General features: G+C 35.1%; 1 protein-coding gene across 4 annotated transcripts in view; it reads left to right on the top strand.

Moving 5' to 3' along the window:
* The window catches only part of ASAP1 (ArfGAP with SH3 domain, ankyrin repeat and PH domain 1), a 2547392-nt gene that overhangs the window by 2028035 nt on the left and 493865 nt on the right, over nucleotides 1–25492 (top strand). For all 4 annotated transcript variants that reach the window (XM_044067036.1, XM_044067034.1, XM_044067035.1 and 1 more), the window contains one exon: nucleotides 14828–14913. In XM_044067036.1, coding sequence (XP_043922971.1) covers nucleotides 14828–14913 — 86 coding nt within the window. The remainder of the gene's footprint in view (nucleotides 1–14827; nucleotides 14914–25492) is intronic.

The raw sequence follows: 25492 nt of genomic DNA, 5'->3' as shown, positions 1-25492 counted from the left end.
AACAATGACAGCCCTCAGCCAGGGATGCATGTAGCTTTTGTAGTGAATGTGGTGATGGTGTATGTTAAAATGATGAAGTCACTCAGCCACTGCACCACCCAGTTCAACCCCATAATTCTTTTTTGTCATGTACACAGTTTGTTTCTTGATCCTAGCATTCATCATGGAAAGTTTGCCAAGTTTAGTGCCCAAATCAGTGAAACCTTCAAAGAGTTTTTGACGTTGATCTTGAAGTAAGACCCACAGCAATGCTGTCTGTATGCCCTGAGAGTACAATATGACGCCAAGCAATTTATTTTATTTTATTTTGCTTTTGTTTATTGGGTTTGTCCAACTGAGTTAAGAAACTATTTTCAGCAGAGGCATGGGAAGAAAAGCTGCAACATATTACAAACATTTTTAAACAGACATACAGTAATACAAATAAACAGACATTAAGTAGTATACATTAAGAATTACACATTCACTTGGTAGATTACATTTTTATGATCTAAAGGCAAATGTTACACTATAAAAGAGACTTTTGCATTACTAGATGTTGAACATTGAGCATCTGAAGAGGTGTATTTGTGGATCAAGTAGATCTTATAATTAGTGCGTAGAAATTCAAACAAATCGAGATGAGATAAGGAAGTAGGTAGGTCAGAAAATGTTAATATTGTAGTTAAGATGGGTGTAAAGCAGGTTCATAGATAATTATATATATGGCTATCATAAGGTTTATATTAGCAGTATAAAAGGTGGGGGTGAGCACTGTCACAAAGTATGTATACGGCTGAGAGATGCTAGTAAAGCTATTCATGTATTATGAAGACTGTTTTTTAAGCATAGCATTCTGAATGAAGATAAATGGTTTGATGATATGGCAGTCTGAAGATTACAGTGACATTTATCCTTGAGATGTACAGGAGCAGATCCGTTGATATGATAGGAGAGGTTTTAGTTGTGTTTTAAGTGAGTTTGCATTCAGAATGGATTTCAGTGGTAATGTTAAATGGTTCCATTGTTTAGCTACACTTTTTGAATATAGTCACCTGCTATATTAGATGATGTGGTTAGTATGATTAGTAATTTTTCTCTAGAACATGAAGTTCTCTTGGGAGAGTAGTGTTGTATTAAGTTGTTAAGGGATGGGCAATTTTCTGGCTCATAGAGAAGTCTATGTATTGTACTTAGCTGAAAAGGTCCTGTGTGATGTGGTACGTGCTCAGGTTTGAATAGTTGTGAGACTTGAAGGTTAATGAAGATAAGGGCAGCATAGCGGAGAGATGGCAGTAAGACATTAAGTGCCACAACTTCAGCCCAGCTACCCACAGAAGATGGAGCAAAAAGCTCAAATGCTCTGCCAGGGTGTCAGTTGTGGAATGTACCCAGCACAAGAACATACGGTTGGGCCCTTTTCATCATCTTGGGCTACTGCCAGCATGGTGTGGGAAGGTAATAAAAAGTCAGAGGCCATAAATCTGCCTATTAGGTGGCCTATCGCTTCTTGCGAGCTGTACTCTTGTTCTCAGCTAGCAAAGAGCAGTCCTTGTACAAGTCATCTTCTAACAGTGAAAAGACTGTGAGAAGCCTACTCCTAGTAACCGCTTTGATGGGTGTTTCTCAATGTTTCTGTACATAGTCTCCCACATTACGATGTCTACAGCATACCCAGACCTTGCCTCCATACAGGGTGCTGAAGCTTTGCTACAAATTCTCACACACGCTTCCCCACTGTGGGTGACTGACAAGCCTTTGCCAGAAATTTTTTAATTCCCAAATTAGATTATGTCTTTCCATTATTAATGCTTCAATGCACAAAAGTTGCAGATTGTCACCAACAAAATCTGTAGATTTCTCATGTTGGCAGACAATCGGACTCATCATTGCTAACTACTTTTATCCTTGTACTGGCTCCCAAATCATTTATTGAGCTGCTTTCCTCCTCAGCAAACAGATTCTTTTTAAGTTTCACATTTGGCTACTGTTCACCTTTTAAAACTAAACTGCTCATCAAACAGTACTATTGCACATAAAAATGACCCTGATTATGCATTAACCCTTACTAGACCAAAATTTAAAAACTTCATTGGAGAAAAAAAATCTTCTCAAAACTAGGTCCAGCAGTCTGGAGCATATGCTTGCACTTACTTTAAACATAATGGCTAAGGCTATAACCCTCTTAGTTATGCTCATCTACTGTGTGTTTCTACAGTGTTCTACTTTACCAAAAAATGTTAAATACAACCATGCCACACTAATCCATGTAACATCAGCCCTTCCATAACCCAATCCAAGCCCAACTTGGACAAGTGAATGGGAAATCAGAAATTCAGCCGTGTTCTGGCACCTGTGTATCTGAGGGGCAGAGGCAGTGACTAAGTCTTGTCCTAACTAACACACACTCCTTATAACCTCTAAGGCACAATAACTCATGGGATATATTCAGGTTGCATGGCTAGGCTTATAAAGGCCTCAGTGGTCATTAGCCTAAGGTACTCGTATGAAGTAATGAACCAAAATTCACCTACTCTGTTTAATAGTCTTTTCACAGTCGCATGGTAGTTATGTAGTTGTCTTAAGTTATGTAGTTAAGTTTTCCTACAAATTGTTAAACCACACTAAATGTTGCATCTTGAAATTATTGTAATATAACATAAATTTACTGCATTGTTTTTATCTGTGTGTCTATCTATATGTGTACTGTCTGCCAACTGACCTGGACTGTGGCTGAAAAGGGTACATCAACCAGCCCACCCACCAGCTAACAAAGATCATAAATAAACAAATAAGAATGCCATTTTGCAAATGAATGTCTATAGTCTACACTGGAGATTCACTTAGTTTATTACTCTTTAGTTTACCTAACAATGGTACTGGACATGATGGCTACATTTTGTATATCGTTATATAAGGTCCACAATGAAGATTCCCTTTCACTGTAGGTGAGCATCCAGTAAAATATTTTCTTTCCCTTTCTCTTCTTTCCTTGCTACCATGGTGGTGCGTCTGCAGGAAAACCTTTGTACATTCCACTAATGTATGACCAGTTACCCACTGAGGGATTCTCTTATAGCTTTTTCTGGACTGGCCACTTCTGGGCTGCAAACTCTGCTCTTGGTCTTAACTCAGAGAATTGCCTTCACTGGGGTAGAAGTAATTACATTTAATTATCTGTTTAGCCTGCCCATGCATATTATCTGGAAAGTCATAGCCCAAGCGTGAACGCCCCTGTATTTCTAGGGATGTATGGTAGCAAGCAATGAACTTTACAGTGCCTGAAGATGGTAGTATCATACTGGACTCTGATATGTCACTGGCAATGGTGGTATTACTCCCTCATCAACCTTAGTTTAGTACTGTAACTGTGTAGCATATTATAGAACAGCAGACAATTACACCAAACTCAGAGTGGTCTTTCTTTATTTCTTTCTTTCCAGACTAACTGGGCTATTGGTCCTTTTTAGTGGTAGTGCACAGAGAAATGCTTTATGCGTAATTACAATAGCAATGTTATATGATATCAGAATTAATACAAACAAATCACAAAACAGTACTCAGCAGCAGTTACAGTAGTTAATTGTGCAGAGTATCTAAACATGATTAGTGAATCATTGTTTTTACCCAGTGCATGTAAAATAAAGGATAAAGAGGATGAAAGGATTTAGCAGAACCTGTCACTGCTCCTGACGGTAGATGTTTTGTTTTTGGTTTAAGAAAATTACCTCAACATTCCAAGAGCTGCACACTGAATAACAGCTTGATTTCAGCTCTCCCAGTGTGAAAACAGAACTTCAGAAAAGAGAGCCAGTGAATTTATTATTTTGGGTAAATTTCAGTTACTACCTAGTAAGTAGTATGCTGCCTGGATGCCAGCAAAGAAGAAATTTGGAGATCCTGAAAGAAAATCAACCACAAAAGGTGAAGAGAAAACACTGGCTGGGAAGAATTCCGATTCTGTACAGCAAAAAGCAGTTGAAGCTCCAGCTTTGGTGCAAGACATGACTTCAGTAATCTAGACGAAAAAAAATAAGTCAAATGTGCTCAGAGCTGATTAAAATAAAACGCTGAAGGAGTATATCAACTCAGATCGGAAAAGGTGAAAAAATAGAAGAGGCTTGCAGATGAACTGGTAAAAGTGCAAAAACCAGAAGCTGAAATGAAGAAGACAGATCACGTTGGAAAAAAATGAGAATTTTTGCTGTACCAGAGAAACTGGAAGGAACAGACTGTATTCATTTTATGAAAGCAGAAGTAAGGAACTGGGCTGATATTCCACAGCAGGAGTTGTTAATTGAAAGGGCACATTGTATATATGCTCCAAACCTGGCCATGAGAAAGCACCCCAAGATCTTTAATAGTGAAGATACAGCCCTACCAGCAAAATAATTATTCTCATTAAATTGTGGCAAATGATCACTCACTGTACACCACAGGCAGAAAAGGAATGCATTTATTCCAGCAAACAGGGAATGTTGACAGGCATATCTGAGATCCAAGCTGTTGTATCCAGCTATTTTGTTTTCCTTAAGGGTCAAAATTATATTTTTATGCAGAACATGCTAAACAGGAAATACGAATGTTTGTCCAGCAGAACTTAAGCTATCAAATGGGAGGAACTCTGCTTCTTATCTTTCTGAAGGTAAAGCTCATACAGAAACTATGTCAGTGAAACTTTTTCCAGTGTTCCAAAGGAAAATGATTGAGAGACAGAGGAAAGCACAGGGGTTGACTAGAAGAACCAGGTGTATGTTGGAAAGAACCAGAGACTGGAGTTAGGAGATGGAGATCAACAGGAAGAAAACCAGAAACTGGGAAATTAATGAGTAAATTAATTTACCCGGTAATCAAATGTAAATAATAAATAAATAAATGTGGGACTACAAAAAATCAAACAGATTTGTAAAATGTGGCTGAAAAAGAAAACCTGAAAATATTGGACTTTGTTAACCTTGTAGAGGATTCCAAAGCATAGTTCTACTTTATGTCATTAATGTTTGGAAGAACATTAGGTAGGGGGAGGAAGAAGGAAAGACCTAACTGTAAGTAAAACATTTTTGTTCTTAACAGTGTTTTTTTTATAAAATGTGACATGTATTGCATGTAAATGCAGTAAAGCATTTCTAGTTATTTTTGTTTGTTATAGGGATACTTAAAATAAACAGGTGCCGTCTTTTTTTCTTCTTGTATAGTCTTAAGAAATGTGAGCACTGTAATGTAAAAAGATAAGAAAGCCTGGAAAAAAGCATGTTTAAGATAATAGGCTGTAATCTTGGATTATTGAGGCTTGGGAATGGTTGTAAAGCACAGAGATCATGGCATAAGTAAAACTGATATGCTTTTTCTTATTTTGCATAGGGAAATGGCTGTAGTAAGGCCCCTGGCTTCCTCGAACAAGTTTTTAAGTGGAAGCAAGTAAATAAAACAATACTGAATTTAATTAAAAGTTTTCCTTTAGGAAACAAATGTTCACAATGAGAAGCTTGTAGCTGAAAGCTGTGCATCTGGCCCTCTTGTTTCTATGGAGACACGCTCATAAAAAGGCAATAAAGGCAGAACATTTTTTTCTTGAAATGGCTAGGAGGTAATGTTTTCCAAAATCATTCAAGTTGTTTTCTATAGGAGAGGAACAAAGATATAAGACAAAAACAGACAGCACTTAGTATAAGTAGAAGCACAGGCTGCACCATGCATTTTAGCATGTGTAATCTTAATTAGAGGTTAACTAATACCTGTGAGTCTAGCTGTCAATCTGGGACAACTGTTCCTATTAGGAGGGTTAAACTTCATTATTTGAAGATGTACTATAGTAAGTTACTAGATTATGAGGATGCCCTGGGAATGCATTAGTTTTTTTTTTTCTTTATAGTTTTTATTTAAAAATTTCTTGTAAAATGTAACATAGATTCAAATGGAGATAAGAGATAACTGTATAAAAGATCAATGCTGAAATTACACATTAAAAAAGCTGTTAAACATAACAGGGGGTAAGAATAATTATTTATCATAATGACAGTTTTTACCATATTATCTTTATGCTTGAATGGTCTCACAGGTATATACAAAAAAGAAAGAACAGTGAATTGTATTAAGAAATGCAGAGTGCAGATAGTTATGCTACAAGACACATATTTGGAAAGAACTGAACATGTGAATTTGATAAAGAAAGGATTTCAGGATGGGTATTCAAGAGAATATCTGAGACAAAGGAAAAGGGGTGTATTTATATTAATTGCTATAGGAGCTCTAGTTATGATAGAAGAGGGAAAAAGATAATAATGGTAGATTTATGCTAGTAAGGATCTACTCATAAGGGAGGAAGAGTAAGCTAACATGTAATTCTGTTCCACCTAAAACTGCCACAGTGGAGCTTAAGAAAATTCTGGAAGAAAGAATCAGTTTTCAGCAGGGAATATTACATATAGGTTGGGACTATAATTTGATTTGCAACAGTGAGGATTTAATGTGGGGGGGGGGGGGCTAGAAAGGAAAGTAGAACAAAAGAGAGTAGATTTTTGAAGGAAATTTTTGAAAATGGTATGGAAGATGTGAATTCAGTAGTAGGAGCTCTGAGATAATTTACATATTATTCCCCAAGGTACAAAAAGTGGGCTAGGCTAGACAGAAATTTTATTTCAGAGGAACATGCACATTTAATTGAAAGTTTTGATACACATCGCAATAACTATTTCAGATCATGAGCCAATAATAGCTAAAATAAAATGCAGGGTAATGAAATAAAAATGAGACACTGGTGCTTCCCCACCTGTCTGTTAAACAGAGAGCAACTTAATGATTGGGTAGTGGAAATTTTTGAGGAGTTATTAGGGAAGACTTTAGAAAATATAGTGGGATAAAATGAAACTGGAATTTAAAAATAGTGTAGAAATAAAAGAAAAGTTATTTAGAGGGACTGACAAAGGTTAAAGTAATGCTGTTTAGTCTCACATAAGAAGAGGCACAACTTCTGAGTGCTAAAGAGAAAATAAGGGGCTGCCTGGGTAATATGCATGAATTTAGAAAGATTTCTATTAAAGAGCTGTTTTTTGGTGATGACTCCAGAGCACAAAAAGTGGAAAGAGCTGTTTCCAAGCTTAGGGAGCCTATAACATGGAAATTAACCACATATCCTGTAGAGGAATTAGAAATATTTTAGAAATTTTATGAAAGTCTGTATAAAGCAGAGAAATGTGGAACTCAAGAAAAGGTACACATGAAAATGTTTATGGAAGAATTAAATATGCCAAGGTTAGAGGTAGATAAGGCTCAGTTATTAACAGTTAAGATAGGAGGAGGAGGTGAGATAATAATGGTGATGTATAACCAATCTTCAGGAAAGTCTTCAGGAATAGATGGTATTTCTGTGGAGGTTGGAAGCTAGGAGGGAAGAAAGTGATAAAGATCTGGAAGGTTTTGTTTAACAGTATTTTAAAAGGATGAGAAGCACCAACATCCTGGAAGAAAGCTTTGATGGCTGAAATACCTAAATATGGTAAAGACTCCTCAGATCCAGCTTCATATAGGCCCATTTTGATTCTAAACTATGTTTAGAAAGTATTTATGTTTATAATGGCTAAAAAGATGACAGAGAGATGCCATAATTTATAGGTATGGATCAGTGTGGTGTTGTAGAGGGGAACAAACATTTGACAACATTAATAGAACAGTGATGATCCTGAGGGAAGCAGAATGTAAAAAAATACCACTGTTGGTGGGTCTTGATGCAGAGAAAGTCCTTGACAGAGTAAGCTGAGATTTTATGAGTAGGGTGATGGAATCATTTGCTTTCCCTGACATAGTAATAAGGTTATTTAGAAGGATAGATGAGGGGTCAGAGTAAAAAATTAGCTTGTGGGAGTTCCTCTCTGATAAGTTCCGTTTGAACAGAGGCACCAGGCAGGGGTGTCCTCTTTCCTCGTTTATTTGCGTTATATTTTAAAACCATTGGGAAAGAAAATAAGGGACTCAGAAATTCAAGGATATAATTGGTATGGTAACCGAGAAAAGTTAACTTTATTTGCAAATGATATTATTTTGTACCAGATAAAACCAGAAAAGGATATTTCAGTGTTATGGAACATTCTGGGATATATTCAAGTCTTTCTGGGATACAAAATTAATGAAGATAAAACAAAGGAAATAGCTGTAAATGGTGTACCTACACATGAATTGGTTCAATTATACCCATATTTATGGGGACATGATAAAGTGAAGTACCTAGGCAAATGGGTTAAAAAGGATTCTGTTGTGACAGCTTAAGGGTATGTGGGAAAAGAGTATAAACAAAAGATAATGTGAAAGCTGAGAAACTGGAAGCTCTGTTTTATGATTATGGATAGCAAGATACAAGTAGTGAAATTTTTTAATTCCTTTAGTTTTTATACACAGGTCATGCATGTTTTTATCAACCGGAAAAGTTATGGATAGCAATTAATAAAGAGTTGAAGAATTTTATCTGGGAAGGGAAGAAGGCAAGAGTCACGTGGGATAAGTTGATCCTTCCAGTAGAACAAGGTGGTTTGGATTACCTGATTTGAAGGGGATATTTCAGAGCTACACAGTTAAGGCTCCTATATGTAACATGAGCAGAATGCTATAATTCATAGTGGAAAGGAATAAAGATGAAATGGGGGGGTGGAGTTCAACAAATAAGTAAAGACTTGGATTTTGGATGCAGATCCTTAGGTAGAATAACAGTAATCATATAGTATTTATAACATAACAGGAAGTATTTTAAGAACTAAATAACCAATATCTGATGGAAGAAACACTGCCAAGCTGTGGTAGAACTAGTACAGTTTATTAAATTTATAAAAGATAAACATTTCTTGTGCATCTTGGGAATACCAAAAATTGAGGGGCTATGTGTTTTTTACTGGTAAATAATTCATAAGTGTATCAGAAATCTCATTATTAAGTAATCCAGCATATAAAAACCTGTCAATTTTATTGTATGACAATTAATCTTGTTAAGTGAACTAAGTTCAGAATATGATTCATTATTTAAATACTGATACATTCTAGTTACATAATCAGTATAATTCATCAAAACCACGCCACCCCTTTATCTGTCTTCAAAATTCTGAGGTCCTTATTATTGGATAGATCATCCAATAATTTCCTTTGATTAAAGTCGGATTATAATATTACTCATTTCTTCTTTGCCCAGCCCCCAGACTTGTGGTCTCCCTTTCACACATACTTTCAAATACCTTGATAGGTAGAGCTAAAGGTGGATTAAATATACAAGTCTGTTTTATCTTAAACTTCTGTACATTTGGCTTATTATTAAAATACAATATAATGTTTAACTTTCTAATAATTTCATTTCCAAAATAGCAACTACTAAATTAAAATTTGACCTTGGGACAAATGCATTTCCCTTCCTGAAAATATTAAAATGATCTTGAATGATTAACATGTCACTGTAATTGTAAATCTTTAAACCATTTTGCCCAGATATGACATCTTGTGTTATAACCCAACTTAATTCATCCTGTTGGATGTTTTTTCTGCCTTTTATCTTCCCTTTCCCTTTTCTGGTCCCTTCGATGTGGGAAAAAATCCACTTGATAATTCTCATTTGTTGCTGTTTCCCCCCAAACCCTTGTGTCTTGCAATCAGGGAGACATCCGTAGCAAAGGGGGATATTCCTTTAATGTTAGGAACCACATCCAAAAATCCCTATGAAGATCATTTGCACCATTATCGTTGGCTCTTTTTCATGGTTCATCATAATTCTCATCAAAAACGGGGTCTATGTTATAAGAACGAAAGTTGAAAATCGCGAACGCAAATCATGAAAGTGCAAGACCTCGAACTTGCAGCACCCCCCGCTAAATATATATACCAATTCCGAGATCGCACTACAGTGAGAACAGAGCAAATATTCCAATCTTCACTGTACTGCGATCTCACAAAAAGCACTTTGAGGTCCGGCATTTTCAGAATTTGGAGCATATGTGATTTTCGTTCATATTGTATAGACCCTCAAAAACCACCCTATTTTTATTGGTATGGTGACTAAAGAAGTAATCCTTATGAGATTTACCTTTCCCCACTACTTTCTGAAATTTCAGAAATGTGAAGTTTAATATTCCCATTATGGGCTGGATAGGCTTTTTTGATACTGTGTGTAGGTTTTCTCCTTTCTTCTAAGAATATTATCACACCGAATATCAATTTTTTGAACACTTATACCAGGAGGAATACTTCTCAAATAATACATCTTTTGTAATTTCTTTTTTGGATGTTATTAATTTCATCCTTTAAATTACTTAATTTGCTATTGTTATCCTTAATGAGTCTCATATATTTGAAACCCATTTTGTCAAACAGGTCCAGCAATTCTATATGTAAAATTGAACCAACCTGCAACCTGTTAGGATATTTCCAAATTCTAATGCCTTTTGTCACTTGTCCCACAGCTACTAATTCCTCAAAAAACAAATTGTCCTGTTGCAAACCTCTATACCGAAACAATAACTTATCTAGTAATTTAATTTTATCAAATAAACACAGTCTCACCTCTTGGATATTACAGTCATTGGTAGAGAACTACTTCCACACATGTTTATGCTGAAACCATGTTTTAAAGTCTACCTGTTGTTTTCCATCATTCATTTCACAACTTTTGCCACCATTGCAGGTCTGATGTTGGCAATAGTTCACAGATGAATTGTTTGCTCACAAGGTGCCCGATTGCCCACTTTTCCCTGTCACTCGTTCCTCCACATCAGGTGCAACTTTTTATTTTGGTTACACTAGCTGGTGTAACCTCAAAGTCCTCCCTAGCACAGATACGCCTCCCGCAATTATCATCCACTGTTGAAGCAGGCTGCAAAGATGTCCCAGGGTTCACATCAGGTCATTGTACAGGCTTCGAGCAACTACCTTCAGTTTTTGAAGAATTCAAGACCTGTGTTAGTAAATCCACAAGTTGTGTTAAATCGCCTTTCAAACCACTACACATCTCAACAGCAGCAGTTGCACCCTGATCTGAGCTATTATCATTAATGCCAAGTCCGTCCTCAATCAGTCCTGAAGTAAAATCGCAGTGTTCTGACGACATGGTTCATAGAGTAAAAAACAAATAACCTTTTTTAATTTAGTGGATGCTATTTTAGAATTTAAATTATTTATTAGAAATTTCAATTGTATTTTATTTTAATAATGAGACAAACATACAGAAGTTTGAGATAAAAAGGACTGGTGTGTTTAATCCAAAAACAGACTAGTATATTTAATCTACATTTAGCCCTACCAATCAAGGTATTTGAAAGTATGTGTGAAAGAGAGATCAGAAGTTTGGAGGATGGGTCAAGAAGAAATGAGAAAATTATAATCTGACCTTTAACCAAAGGAAATTATTGGAGGATCTGGCTATGAATAAGGACCTCAGAATTATGAAGCCGGCTAAAGGGGGGGTGGGGGGGGGGGGTTGATGAATTATATTGGTTATGTAACTAGAATACATCAGTAATTAAATAATGAATCATATTTTGAACTTAGTTCACATAACAAGATTAATTTGTCATACAATAAAATTGACATTTTATTTTTATTTTAAGAACTAAGCCAACACGGGAATGGAGAAAAGAGTTTCTGCCAATAGGAATGACTGCAATTAGGTGTACAGAGAATAGGCAAGAGGGGGCTAAATTTTACTGGAGAAAACTGGCAAAGGAACCAAGGTATTGGGAGCAAATAATTAGAAAGGAAATGTAACAGAATGGGAAGAGAACAAGAAGACATTTGGGCTGCAGGCTAGAGATTGCCTTCCCTATCAAGGATTGAAGTCCGAGTATAGACAGAGAAAGGAATAGGAGTTTCCTAACTTAAAGACCAGCACTGCTAGAATTTTAGTAGAATGTAAAACAGAAGCTGCTGTTAAAAACGCGAGATTAGTCGGGCATATAAAACATGGGTCTATATTAAACCAACCAAAATCCATTACATCGAATACCAAAACAGTGACACATATTACTCGAACCGTGAAAATACCAAACACACTAAACTGAGAAATTTAAAATATCGAACGTTCATAGTCGGCCAACCCCACCACCTGCTACTTACTACCTACCCAAACAAAATAAATAAACCACATACATACACTAACCAAACCCTACTCCTAACCCTAAAGTAAAGCACCAAAACTCAACTTCTAACCCTACACTAAACCCCACATACACAACTATATATGCACTATCCTTAACCCCTCCCTAACCCTAAGGTCCGTAACTACTGCACACTTCCCCTACGGAGATATACCCAAACAAAATAAATAATAGACATAAATACATTTAACAAAACCCTACTTCTAACACTATACTAAATCTTACACACATTACCTATCTATGTACTTACCTTAACCCGCACCCTAACCCTAAGGTCCGTAACTATCGCGCACTTACCTTACGGAGCTGTACCGCAGACAGGCCAACCAAAACACTTCGACATTTCGAATTTTGCGGTTTTGCACGTTCGATTACGCATTTCGCGCAATACGTGTCTATGATTTCGTATTCACGTAAATGGAGTTTTGACAATCTAATAGGAACCCATAAAACATTGCATGGTGACTATAGGAGTCCGTCAGCGGAGGTTATTATGTTTGGCTCCCAGATATTCCACAAAGTCTAGAAGATTTAGGATTTTTGTTTGAAAGTGCTTGCATAGGTCTGTTTATACCCCAAGCAGACTCGAAATAATTTTTCCTTGGGAAGATTACAAATGCTGGAGGTGTGATGGGGAAGAAAGAGGTAATTGGGAACATATTGTTTGGGAGTGTAATGAGTTGGTAGACTTTCCCTGCAGACTACTCTGTCAGAAATACTGGGTAAGCAAATTGGTGTAAAGAAGGAAATGATTTTTTGAGCTGTGATACAGAATTGTAATACAATAGACATAGTAAGACCTTGCTGAGTTTAATTCTAGTGGGGGGCTCTTGCCTAGCCTGGGCATGCCTGGCTGTTGACCATGCTGAACAAATGGACTGACTGGATGCTGATAATGGTGCTGTTAGGCAGAGTCCTGTAGAGAAGGCGGGGCAGCAAAAATGAATAGAAGCTGCCAAAAATCTTTCCTCTACTCAGAAATATTGTGCTTGGTGGAAAAGATGAACTGGTGAATCAAGGAATCATTTAGGCTTGGATTTTTTTTTTTTTTTGGCTCAACTAGTTCATTACAGGTAGCCTTGCTTTATTTGAGGCATTTGTTTTTGGTATCTGTTGGTATCTGTTCACATTATGACCATCATAAGGAGAGTAGACTTGTTATCAAACACTGGGTGTTTAAACATTGTCCTTAATAGTGGTCTGCAGCTTTGCCCACCTTTGAAGTCTCTTCCTTAAAACTTGAACTTCTTGACTGAGTCGTAGGATTTCTTACTTTCCATTCAATGTCACTGTTTTGGTGCTTCTGAAGTTTATGTTCTTAGTGGAAGCCCCTTTTGTGGCCATCACCTCTGCTTGCAGGATCTCCAAACTGTAGGCCTTTATCTATAGACAACACTATTTAATCTTTTACGAGGACTAGGACTTCCTTAGGACTGGCTAACTCATATTTTTGGCAAAAAGCAGAAGCAACCGTGTCTTTAAATCAGTCCTGTTGTCCAGTTTACTTTGCAGAGACATAATTCAGAGGAGAGAAAATACTTAGTCATACCTTGGATATGCACTATCAACTCACATTTTACCTGAAGAGGATGAATGAATTCAAGGACAATGGAAGAGATGTTCAGCTACTTTGCTGCTGGAAATGAGAGGCATGTGGTGGTTGAGTATGCCTTTTTAAAATGGATTTCTAATTTCATATTGTTCTACCATTTGGAAGCTAACCACCTTTTGAAGAATGTGACTGTCAAAGACCACTCCATTAGAAGTGTAGCTATTTTCAGGGCTTGCTTCAGAAAGTGTTGCCATTACAGAGATCTTTTTTATGGTGGTTTGAGCATCAGTTCACATCTTAACCAAGAATTATTGTTTGGATCAGCAATCAAAGAGTAAGGATTTAATTTACACCTGTGTGCTTCAGGAGTGTTTCTTTTGAGCTCTTGCTTTTAGGCCTTCCTGTACCTCCTGGAAAGTTTATATATATAAGTTTGGATAGGTATATAATTAATTATGTTCCAGTATCCTACATATTTGTTTGTTCTTCCCACTCATAGGATTGGGTCAGTATGAGGAGACGTGATGCTGTGATATAAATGGTGGGAGAAGCATGCACACCTCATATGAAGACATGAAAAAATTTTGCAGAATTGGAGGTGACAAAAGAGAAAGTTACATTTACACACTGTAAATAGTTTCCTCACAGATCAGCTGATATGGTGAGGATATATCTGTTATTTCCACTTTTGCTGTAAAATGTTTTAAATTTAATATTGTAAAAGGCTGCGTTTGTCCTTCTGATGCTTTCTGTACATGAACTTGATCATATTTCCTTGCCTGTTTCCTGTGCCATCTAGAAACAATTATGAATTTGCCTAAGATGTTCCTTATGACTGTGTCACTTGTCCAGGAGAAGTTGTGGTTGCCATGCTTTATTATATTTACTAATCTTAGCATTGTGCCTACAGGACATAGCAAATTAGCCTCTCTTGTAAAAATGGATCTTGGATAGCTCAGTGCATGAGGTAGCATCAACACCTAAAAAACAAGACATGTTTTTGTTTATTTACTCGTAATAAAATGAACAAACATAAACTGGATAATATAGTCTGTATAGAAGACGCATTAAGCAGTTGGGATGAATGTTCTAATGTAAAGTTTTATATTAAATAAAAATAGATATCATGAATTGCTAAGCTGTTTTAATGTATTTATAATGTTTTTATTGTCTTTAGGATCCAGGTGAAACTGCACTTCATTTAGCAGTACGCACTGCTGACCAAACCTCTCTTCATATAGTAGACTTCCTTGTACAAAACTGGTAAGTGACATTCAGATATGTTTTTTAGTAAGACAACACATCATTAAGTGTGCAGTAATGTTAGCTATTATCTAAAAGCTTACAACAGGAATATAAAAGAAGCAATACACATCCACTTCCAGTTCCAGTAGTAATATGACCTAGAAATGCTCAACATTTGTTTTAAAAAGTCAAGAAGATCTGTGAGGTCATTAAAGGAAGAATCAAGATGACACTCTTGACATTCTTTCTTTTTTAGTAAAATAAATTCATGAAATAATTTAATATGAACGGATTTTGCCCAGATATTTACCCGGATATTTACCTTGTACTTTCAATGTGCATCATGTTCTCATAAATCTACTTTTTTTGGAAAGATTGTATTTGTTAGGTACATAAACTTTTCTATCATTTTTCTGTCATGTACCCCTTTTTAAGACTGTACTTGCAAAACTGTTCTGCTTGATCTTTATATGCATTTTGGCACGAGCTGTGCACCATTTTAGTTGCCTTCCTTTTAGCTGCTGCTGTGTGGGTAAAACTTGCAAACATTTGTGCTTAGTTGCAAAAGGTACTTGCAATAGTGCACAAGTAATAGTAGTGATAATGATTCAGAAAACGTAGAACTATGTGTATACAGCTTGCACTACAGCCCAGATGTGGGTCTATTGATCTGTCTGTTTCACAAAATCATATTTGCTATTGATGTACAATCCTAGGCTGCAGCCAAGGCTCAGTGCTTCCCTTCAGGATTACCAGTCAACCAGGAATACAGTTGTGTATACAGTGCTTGCAGAATGGTATTATTTGTCCCTATAGCAGCTGTAATCAGCTACAGCAACATACTGTGACCAGTAGAGATTAACAAACTTTTGTCGTAATAATTAACTTGGCTGTATTCCAAGCTAGTGTTCAGACTTCACACCCAGATTTGACATTACCTCATTGTTTTCAGGTTGCTAAGGGTAGTGGTACAGTGAATGTGGAAGATGTGTCACACTGACATTGAGAATGCTGTTCCACCCCCCCCCCCCACCCCCCCATTTTTGAAGCTCAACTTGTAGTTCACACTTAGCATTATGATTTGGCAGTAGCTTCTTTCAGGCTGTAGCTTTAACTTTCTGAATCTCAAGCTGTAGCCTTGCAAAGCTGAGGTCTTTAGAAATGCGTACCATATTCTAGAAAAAGGGGCCTTGTGTACTATCTGTAGAGATTAACGGATTCTGGTAATTTTGCTAGCTGTGTCTTCTATGCATTCCAGTATTTTACCAACATTACTTGCTACATTCTTGCATTGCTCAATTGGTTACCTTGACTGCTCTGTGGTCCCTTTGTACTGTCTAATTAATGTATTCTTTTTCTCACATTTTGTCCCCAATTTCTTAAACATTTTATACTGAATTTTTGTCTACCTATTTTATGCCATGCCTCAACTCTTGCAGGTTCTGTTTTCATGTAATTTATTTTTATGTATTTCCTTCTGAAGTGCTTACCAAGAAAAGGATTATTCTTCCTTCCATACCTTCTGTACTGCCACTGCCACTGCCACTGGCAAAAATACAGAAGATGAATGAATTCATCCCTGACCCTTTGTAGCATTCTACTAGGAATCATTATTTTTTTCCTCAATATGAGGTTTATTGCACAGTGGCACATCATCTAAAACCACAGTCATATAAACAATCAGTTAGCAGTGTCAGTGGAGCAAGAGGTAGTACACTGACTTTTAATGCAGAAGGCTGTGGGTTTTATTTCTACACTAGGAAGATGGATTGCTGATATTGCAGTGCAGCATAAATGAGTACAGTATTCCTGAGTCTTCTGTCTTTCGAATGAGACATAAAACCAAGGCCCCAGCTGCTTTATTTTTTTAGTAGCTGAGGTGGATGTAAAAAGTCCCACAGCACCTATTGAAAACAATAGGGGTCCTTTATTTAAAAATCATTATTTACAATACTATTTAAAAACTTGCATATTTATAATTTGTACAGTGTACAATTTTCCATTCCTTTCTCTTACTGTCATACAGTCATAAATGTCTTACTTTTCATTTTTATGTTGAACTTATATCTTCATTATCCTTATTCGGTACCCATTCCATTCTCCATAACCACCATCTAATTTTTCTTAAAATTATGACTAGTCTGCTTTTTGCCACTAAACATGATTCCATTTATCCCTTCATTCCAAATGGTCCCCACAAAGTAAAATAATCTTTTATCTATTTTACTAACATAGTCCTTATTTTTATGGCTGTAATAGCCATACATAATCAAGTCTATATTAGATGATCGACCGTCCACAACCGCAAACACCTAATGAGCAACACATAAGTGCCGAAGTATGAAAAGAGCTAAGGATGTAAATATTGAAAACCAGAACGCCGAACGTATTCCTGTGGCCAGCAGGGTGATTGTGGGGAAGAGGAAATATATCCTTTTCCCCACTGTAGTGCAAGTGGGGCTTGACCCCCTGCAAAAGTGTGATTAATGAAGTTTGTTTGTGTATGTTTTACTTACCTGTGTGGCGTTGTTGTTTAGACTGCGTTCGGCATTCCGGTTTTCGATATTTAGGTCCTTTGCTTTTTTCGTAGTTCGCCGTTTATGCGTCGCTCATTAGGTGTTCGCGGCTGTGGACGTTCAGTTTTATGATATAGACCCACGTAATCATATCCATATTTATTTCATTTACCTTTTTTATATTTTCAAAGAACTTTTCTTTACACAATTTTTCCCACAATTTTGAAATCCTTATATATTGTATGAAAACATGTTCTGTAATTTCTCCTTTACCAAAATATATACAAACTTTTTCATTGATTTTTTTGTATGTGACATATTTTTTACTGGTAATTTATTAATCACTGATCTCCACAAAAATCTTGACATTATACTTTCTTATTACACCATGCTTTTTTGTAGTTTTTATAGCTTTAATTTTTTATTCGCTAGCTCAGCTCAGGGATTAACATTATTAACATTAATATTGTATCATGATATTTTTGTACCACACTTTCCTCTCATTTTCTATTTCATCAATTTTTATTTCCATAAAATATTTTTTTCTTGATAACATCCCATTTCTTAATTTAAGCAAACTTTTTCTTTTGAATCTTTTTAACATGTAATAATGTTAATCATATTTGTACTTTAGTAAATCTACTGCTAACTTTTCATTTTTATCATTTATTCAAAATAAAACATTATACAAATTCAAAGAAGCAACATAATTAGTTGGGTTTATTAATCCTAAACCTCCATCTTCCTTGTCCATATATAAGACTTCTCTCTTCACTGGATTCAATCTCAAGCCCAATATTAAAAAAAAACCTTACTTGTATATTTTTTCATTGTTGGCAACATGTAAACACTAGCTAAATGTGCAGACTTCCCATTATAACTGAATTAATCAAATAAACATTTTTATTAAACAATAGCTTGTATGTTTTCCGAAAAAAAAAAACAGAGCTCCTTTATTTCATCAGTTATCCTATTCATTCCATTGTTCCTCACATTTTACTCCAAATCTTATTCCTAACATAGAATTTCTTTCACTGAAAGATACTCCTCCTATCTTTACTATATCACCCAGTCCTTTACTTTTTTCTTTATTTAAAGTCATGCATATTATTTTTATTTTATTTATTTTACATTTGTTGACCGGGATAGTCCGACTGGATGCATGTCCATTTTCAGCGGAGGCCCGGGGAGAAAAGCTCCAAGGGTAAGCAGATACAGCATTACATAATACCAGCATTACATATTACAAACAGATTATTTACAGAGATTACATAAGTAAGCAAGTTAAACAAACAAGTTAATATTATATTTAAACATTGCTGTATGTAATGTATAACTTCTTTCATCCAGACTTTCTTTCTCATAATCAATATGATATCATCTGCATAAGTAAACATAACTGGAATTTTAACCCATCATTAGTAATATAAGTAGCACCTTTCATATGGAAAGTTACATCTCTGACAAATATATTCATAACTATTGCAAATAATATGTTACTCATAGGACATCCCTAACATATGCCATTCCTTATATCTATTTTTTTTTTTGCTTAACCATCCATTCGCTAAAATTCTACTTTACTTTTATTGTATGCAGAACATACATTCCTAAGTTTTGTAGTAATGTTATACTCTTCCTTATTTATCCACAAAAGATCATGTACTATATCAAATGCTTTATTTAAATCTCCTGTCATGGTCTTGGTGTCATTAGTCCTGTTTATAATATCATCCACAATATCCCTTACTATGAATAATAATTTCTGTCATCCTTTCCCCTTTAAACCATATCTACTAATTTCCATAATACTTCTCATTTTACTTTCCATTCTCTTCTGAAGTATTTTCATAAAAATCTTATAATCTTCATTGTTCAGTACTATAGGTCTCCAGTTTTCAATTTTATTTTTATCTTCCTTTTTCCATACAGATTTAAGTATACAATGGCATAAATCTTTATACATAAAATCTTCATTTAACCACTCATTCCTAACTTTTAAGAAATGTTTTTTCTGTCAGTCTGTAAAATTCTTATAAAATATGTATCCTATTCCATCTGGCCCTGAAAATGACTGTGAATTAACTTATCCAAGTACCTTATCTAACTCATATTAGGAAATTTTGTTTTTCAATTATTTATTTTATTGTTCTGTTAATTTTTAACATGCCATTCTTGTTTTTGTGCTTTCTTTCTATCTTTATTATATTTATAATGTGTTCCTGAATTCTCTTACCTCTCCTCCATCATCTTTCATTTCTCTCATTATGCTAGTATTCTCTTTTTAACTATGCTACTCAAATAAGATGACACCTTTTTTCTTTTACCTTGTAATATCTTTGTGTAAGTAATAATTCTTTAAGTTTTCATGATTCTTTTCATAAATTCTCCATTCTATCAAATAATATTCTGTATCACTCCTTCTTTAAAGCATCTATGCATATTGTTTCATAATTTGTTTTCTTCCACGTTTCTTATGTCTGACTGCCTTTCTATAAAGCTTTTTTTATATTTTTCTTTAAAAGCTAGCCTCCACTCAGACCAGTTTTTATAACACACTCTAGTAGAAATGTGATTTTTCCATTATCATATACGTTTCTTTCCATTTTCATCCCAAACTTTCTCATTTATTTATTCTTTTTCCCAATCAGATTTACTCTTTATTTGTATTTCTATACATATGGCTGAGTGATCTAAAAAACTTGTTACAAGTGGCTGTTCCTTAGCTGTATTGAAACTCCTAGTTTAATTGTATGTACACCTCAAGCATATGTCAACAAATTATTATTCCAAATCTTTAAATTGCCTCATTTTATAACTTCAGAAATTTTCTTAACATCATTTCCTCTCATCATCTTTTTTCCTTGCACACTTAAAATCTCCCATTAATATTAAATTTGCATTAATTACTGCATAATCCAAAATGTTATGAAATACATTTTCCCTTTCTGTACTTGTAACATGGGTATACATTGCTATAAGTCTATATACCTGAGTGGCAGTGCCATCTCATATCTACAACAGTTAATCTTCCCATCATTACCAGTGTTATATTTAATATTTCCACTGACTTTTTACAAAGTACAGCTATGCTGAACATAGTTCTTTTACTAGGTTTCATATTGTATCTCCTCCCCAAAGTTTATTTGTTTTAGTCTCTCTCAATGTGTCAAAAATCTTATATCTTCCAATATCTTTTAATAGACAACATACTTACTATACCAATTTAGGATGTCTATTCTTATATTTAATACTATTTACCAAAAGAATTCTAAAGTTGCCAGTATGTGTATGTTGTAGTTTACCAGACCTTATGTAAATCTAAAGTATTTCCCTCATTTGCATTATCAATTTCCTTGCTTTTTCTCTTTTACTGTTATCACTTTAAAATTTCTTTTTCAATCTCTTACTCTTTTGCTAGTAGAATTTTTTTAACTTTCACTATTTTCCTAGTTAAATCTTCCTTATCACTTATTTCATAACCCTCTTCTACATTATCCTCTGTTCATTTTTCTTTTTATCCTTATCTCACTTTTGTTTTCTTCATCTTTTTTCTCTAGATTACAGTCTATCCACAAAGTTCTAATTTTGCTACATTTGTAAAATTTCAGTTCACACTTTTTTTTGCATTATGCCCTATTTCCTCACAAATGTATGTAACATTTCCTTTTATCACAGTAATTTATAGAATGACCATCTTTTCCACTGAAAAAATATGCTGTAGGTTGTCCCAATTATTTTACCCTGTACATTTATCATACTTGGGATATGAACAATGTTTCCTTTCTCCATTTTCAGTACAATATGACAGTCCCCATCCACAAGCCCATAATGTTTTGGTATCGTACACTTTGCTAATGTCCATAACTTCTTTACAACGTTTGTGTAAATGTCTCATTAAAGTCTCTTTTCCAACTTCATTTTGAAATTGAACATGTATTTCTTTAAACAGGAAACATCTTTACTAAGTTATCACTTATGACATAGGCAATCATACATTTATATAACTGAAAACAAACCATATTGACATAATTTTAGTTGCAAACATTATACATGCTTATATTCTACCCAGTCATTGTCAGTCAGACATTATAGCTCATTCAAACCCTGCCTGCTTTTAAACCTCATTCCTCTCCTGTATATATTGTTCCAACAGTTCTCATTTTTTCCTATGTAATTTGCTCCTACCCTTTTCTAAAGATCCCAGTTTCAATTGTTTTATCTGTGTTACTATATTCACTACTTCTAGTATATTTGGTTTAGAATTTGATTTCCATTTTCTAGTAATTGCTTTTTTGCCAGCCATCATAATTAGACTCACCAAGGCCGCACTATGCCTAGGCAATTCCGATTCTGTATCATAGCTCAGAAAAATCATTTCCCTAGATACACCAGTTTGCTTACCCAGTATCTCTAATAGAGTACTCTGCAGGGAATCTTTAAAGTCTGTCAGCTCAATACACTCTCAGAAAATATGTTCCTAATTACCTCTTTCTTCCCCATCACACCTCCAGCATTTGCTGTCTACCAAAGGCAAAATTCTCTGGAAGTCAGTTTGGTGTGTAAAAATGCCTATGTAAAGATTTCCAAGCAAAACCCCTAATGTTTTAGATTTTGTTTGTATATTTGGGAGATATACATATATCCCCCATTGTTAACTTGTAAATTGCTGATCCATTCTCACTTCCCAATCCTTTCTAACCTCATCTGATTGATTCTTATAGTTATCACGCAATATTTTATATGCTCTACTAATTATTCCTTTCTTAAGAACAGCTTCTGTTCTAGATTCTACAGAAAACTCAACCAGTGCTGACCTTTTGTTTAGCCCCCCCCCCCCCCATTTCTTTCTCTTTGCCTATACTCTATCAATCCTTGATAGGGAAGGCAATCTCTAGCCTAAAGTGCAAATAAATTCTTGGCATCTTCCCATTCTGTTACATTTCCCTCGTTAGTTATTTACTCCCAGTACCTTGGTTCCTTTGCCAGTTTTCCCCAATAAATCCCAACCCCCTCTTACCTATTATCTGTATCATTAACTGCAGTCATCCCTATCGGCTGAGTCTCTTTTCTCCATTCCTGTGTTGGCTTAGTTCTTAGAATACTTTCTGCTACTTTAACAATGTAGAATATATTACATGCATATTCTCCTTAAAGATCTGCATCCAAAATCCTTTTCTCTCCTTGTTTCTTGAGCTTCCCCCTGTTTAGTCATTACCCCTTTCCACTTTGAATTGTAGGTTTCTGCTTGTACTATGTATAGGAGTCTTAACTGTGTAGATCTGAAATACGCCTTCAAATCAGATAATCCCAATCCCCCTTGTTCTATTGGAAGACTGTCACATGACTCTTGCCATCTTCCTCTTCCAGATAAAATCCTTCAACTCTTTATTAATTGCTGTCCACAAATTCTCTTCTGGCTGATAAAAATACGCCTGACCTGTGTATAAGACTAAAGGAACTAAAAACATTTTAACTACTTCTATGTTAATATCCATAACCAGATAACAGATCTTTCAATTTCTCATGTTTTGCATTACCTTTTGTTTAGTCTCTTCCCATACATCATTAACTGCCACACTGGAATCTTTTTTAGTTCATACTCCTAAGTACTTCATTTTATCATGCCCCCGTAAATATAGATATCGTTGAACAAATTAGTGTGTGGGCGCATAATTTACCACTGTTGACTTTGTTTTAGCTTCATTAATTTTGTATACCAAAAATATTTGAAACTGTCTTAAAATGTTCCACAATACTGAAATGTCCTTTTCTGTTTTTATCAGGTATTAAATGATGTCATCTGCAAATAGAGACAGTTTTTCTTGACCACCATATCAATTATATTCTTGAATGTCTGAGTCCCTTATTTTCTTTAAATGTAAAAAACACACAAAGCTTCAGTGGTTGGACTGCAAATGGAAATTTAATGCTTCTGGTACCTCGGCTAATGCCCTCGCGGAATATTGAGCATTCACAAAGCAGTCAAATTTATACAAATGTTATGAATGTGACAGTTACCACACAATTAATCAGTTAAGACCAATTGGTAGTATTCCAAGTGCTTCCCTAACAAAACGCCATTTAAAAAGACAAACTAATATTACAGGATGCCATTCCGAGTTATCACAAGTCAGAAGGTAACCTTCAAATTCATACCATGAGGATGTGTTGTTCCATAATTTATAATAAACCTAGTTTCTAATTGTATTAACTTATGTAAGAATTTATTATTACTTTCTATTTCATGTTGAGGTCTAGCTAACACACTAAAGAAAAAAAACTGTCAGCTAGATCATTGTGCAAAAGATGAAAATACTGAGCAATCTTGCATTTCTTATATTCCCTAAATATTCCAAAATCCTTAACTTTACAGTCCTTTTAGTCTGTCCCACATACCATTTGGGGGAGAACATCTGCAACCTATAATTTACACTACCCCATAAGAATTACAATCAAAATGGTAATCTGCTCTGTACTTTTTTTCATTGATAGATGTCCCGTTTAAATTTGTAATCTTACCGCAAATCTTACACCTACCACAAGGAAATGATTCCAACTCACCATTCTCCTTTCTTCCTCTTTTCAAATTTAGCAGCTCTTTCCGGTTAAAAAATCTCCTGTATGAAAAAAGGAATTTATCAGGAAAATGTCCAGATAGGGTTTCATCCCTGCTAATGATAGGCTATAAGTTAATAACTAGATCCCTAAGAAAGACAGAAAAAGGGGAAACCTGCTAACAAAATAAACATCATCTTGTTCTGTGGGGTATCCACTGCGCTCACCATATGTAACCCTAGCATCATTCTTATTTCTTTCGCTAAAGGGATCCATACTAATGCAACCACTTACCCCTGTAACCTTGGCCTCAGCCTCATGTATATAGTTTGCAGAATATCTCCTACTTGTCAACTTATGTCTGAATTTACTGAATTCCAATAACAACTGGGATCTTTCAGAAGTGTTATTAAAAGTGCGCTTGAACTCTCCATATGATAAAGATTTAATTAAATGTGGTGGATGCGAACTACTAGCATGCAAGAAATTGTTCACAGCAGTATGCTTGTGAAAAGGTTTAAACTGCACTTTACCATTCAAACCTACATACAGTTTGATGTCAAGAAACAGCATTTCATACCTATGCATTCTATGGGTAAATTCCAAACTACAATGATTTTTGTTTACCTCTTCCATAAAAACATCAAACTCCCTAGAAATACCCTTAGATAAAAATAATAAATAATCTATGTAATGTTTGTACGTTATGACTTGCCTAGCAAAAAAATTCAGTGGAGTAGATGAATAAATTCTCAAAATAAGCCATAAACAAAGTAGCATAATAAGGAGCAAATGATGCACCCATAGCAGTGCCTTCTTTTTGCAAGAAATAGTCATTGTCAAAAACAAAGTAATTATTTGTGAGAGAAAAACTCAAGCAACTGAACAATAAAAGTGGTATGGGGCCTTTCCCCCTAACATTTTGGTGATGGTCTCTAACCCCACCTGGTGTTAATGTTGATATATAATGAGTTGATATCCACACAAGCCCAGTAAAAGTCATTCTGCCATTCAATGCTACCCACACAATCCAAAAGCTCCTTGGTATTTTTGATGTGAGATGGTACTCTTGGGAGGTGAATTTTTAGCTTGGAATCCAAAAATATACATAGATTCTGTAAATAAGTTCCCACCCCAGATACTGTAGGTCTCCCTGGGGGTTTTCTCAAATTTTTATGAATCTTTGGAATAATAAAGAACTTGGCATCCTTTGGATATCTCATATGTAGTTTCCTAACATCAGAAGAAACAAAAAGTCGTTCACCTCTTTCTAAAAGTTCTAACAATAATGAGTTAAATTCTATCAAAGGATTACAAGGAAGCTTCTGATAAATACTGTTATCAGACAATAAATCCCTGGCCATTTTGTTATAATCATTTCTAGCCAAAATCACCCAATTCCTTCCCTTGTCAGCTTGAGTGAATACATATTTGTCATTTAACATATGCAGTTCACCTAAAGCAAGCCATTCCTCCTTACTCAAATTAAATGATTTTGTAACCTTCATAAATATTGCATATTC

This window comes from Protopterus annectens, chromosome 3.part1 (assembly GCF_019279795.1).
Source record: "Protopterus annectens isolate FY-2018-M chromosome 3.part1, PAN1.0, whole genome shotgun sequence".
NCBI classification, from domain to species: domain Eukaryota; kingdom Metazoa; phylum Chordata; order Ceratodontiformes; family Protopteridae; genus Protopterus; species Protopterus annectens.
The sequence above is the reverse complement of the archived record's forward strand: the minus strand, read 5'-3'. Positions and strand labels throughout refer to the sequence as shown.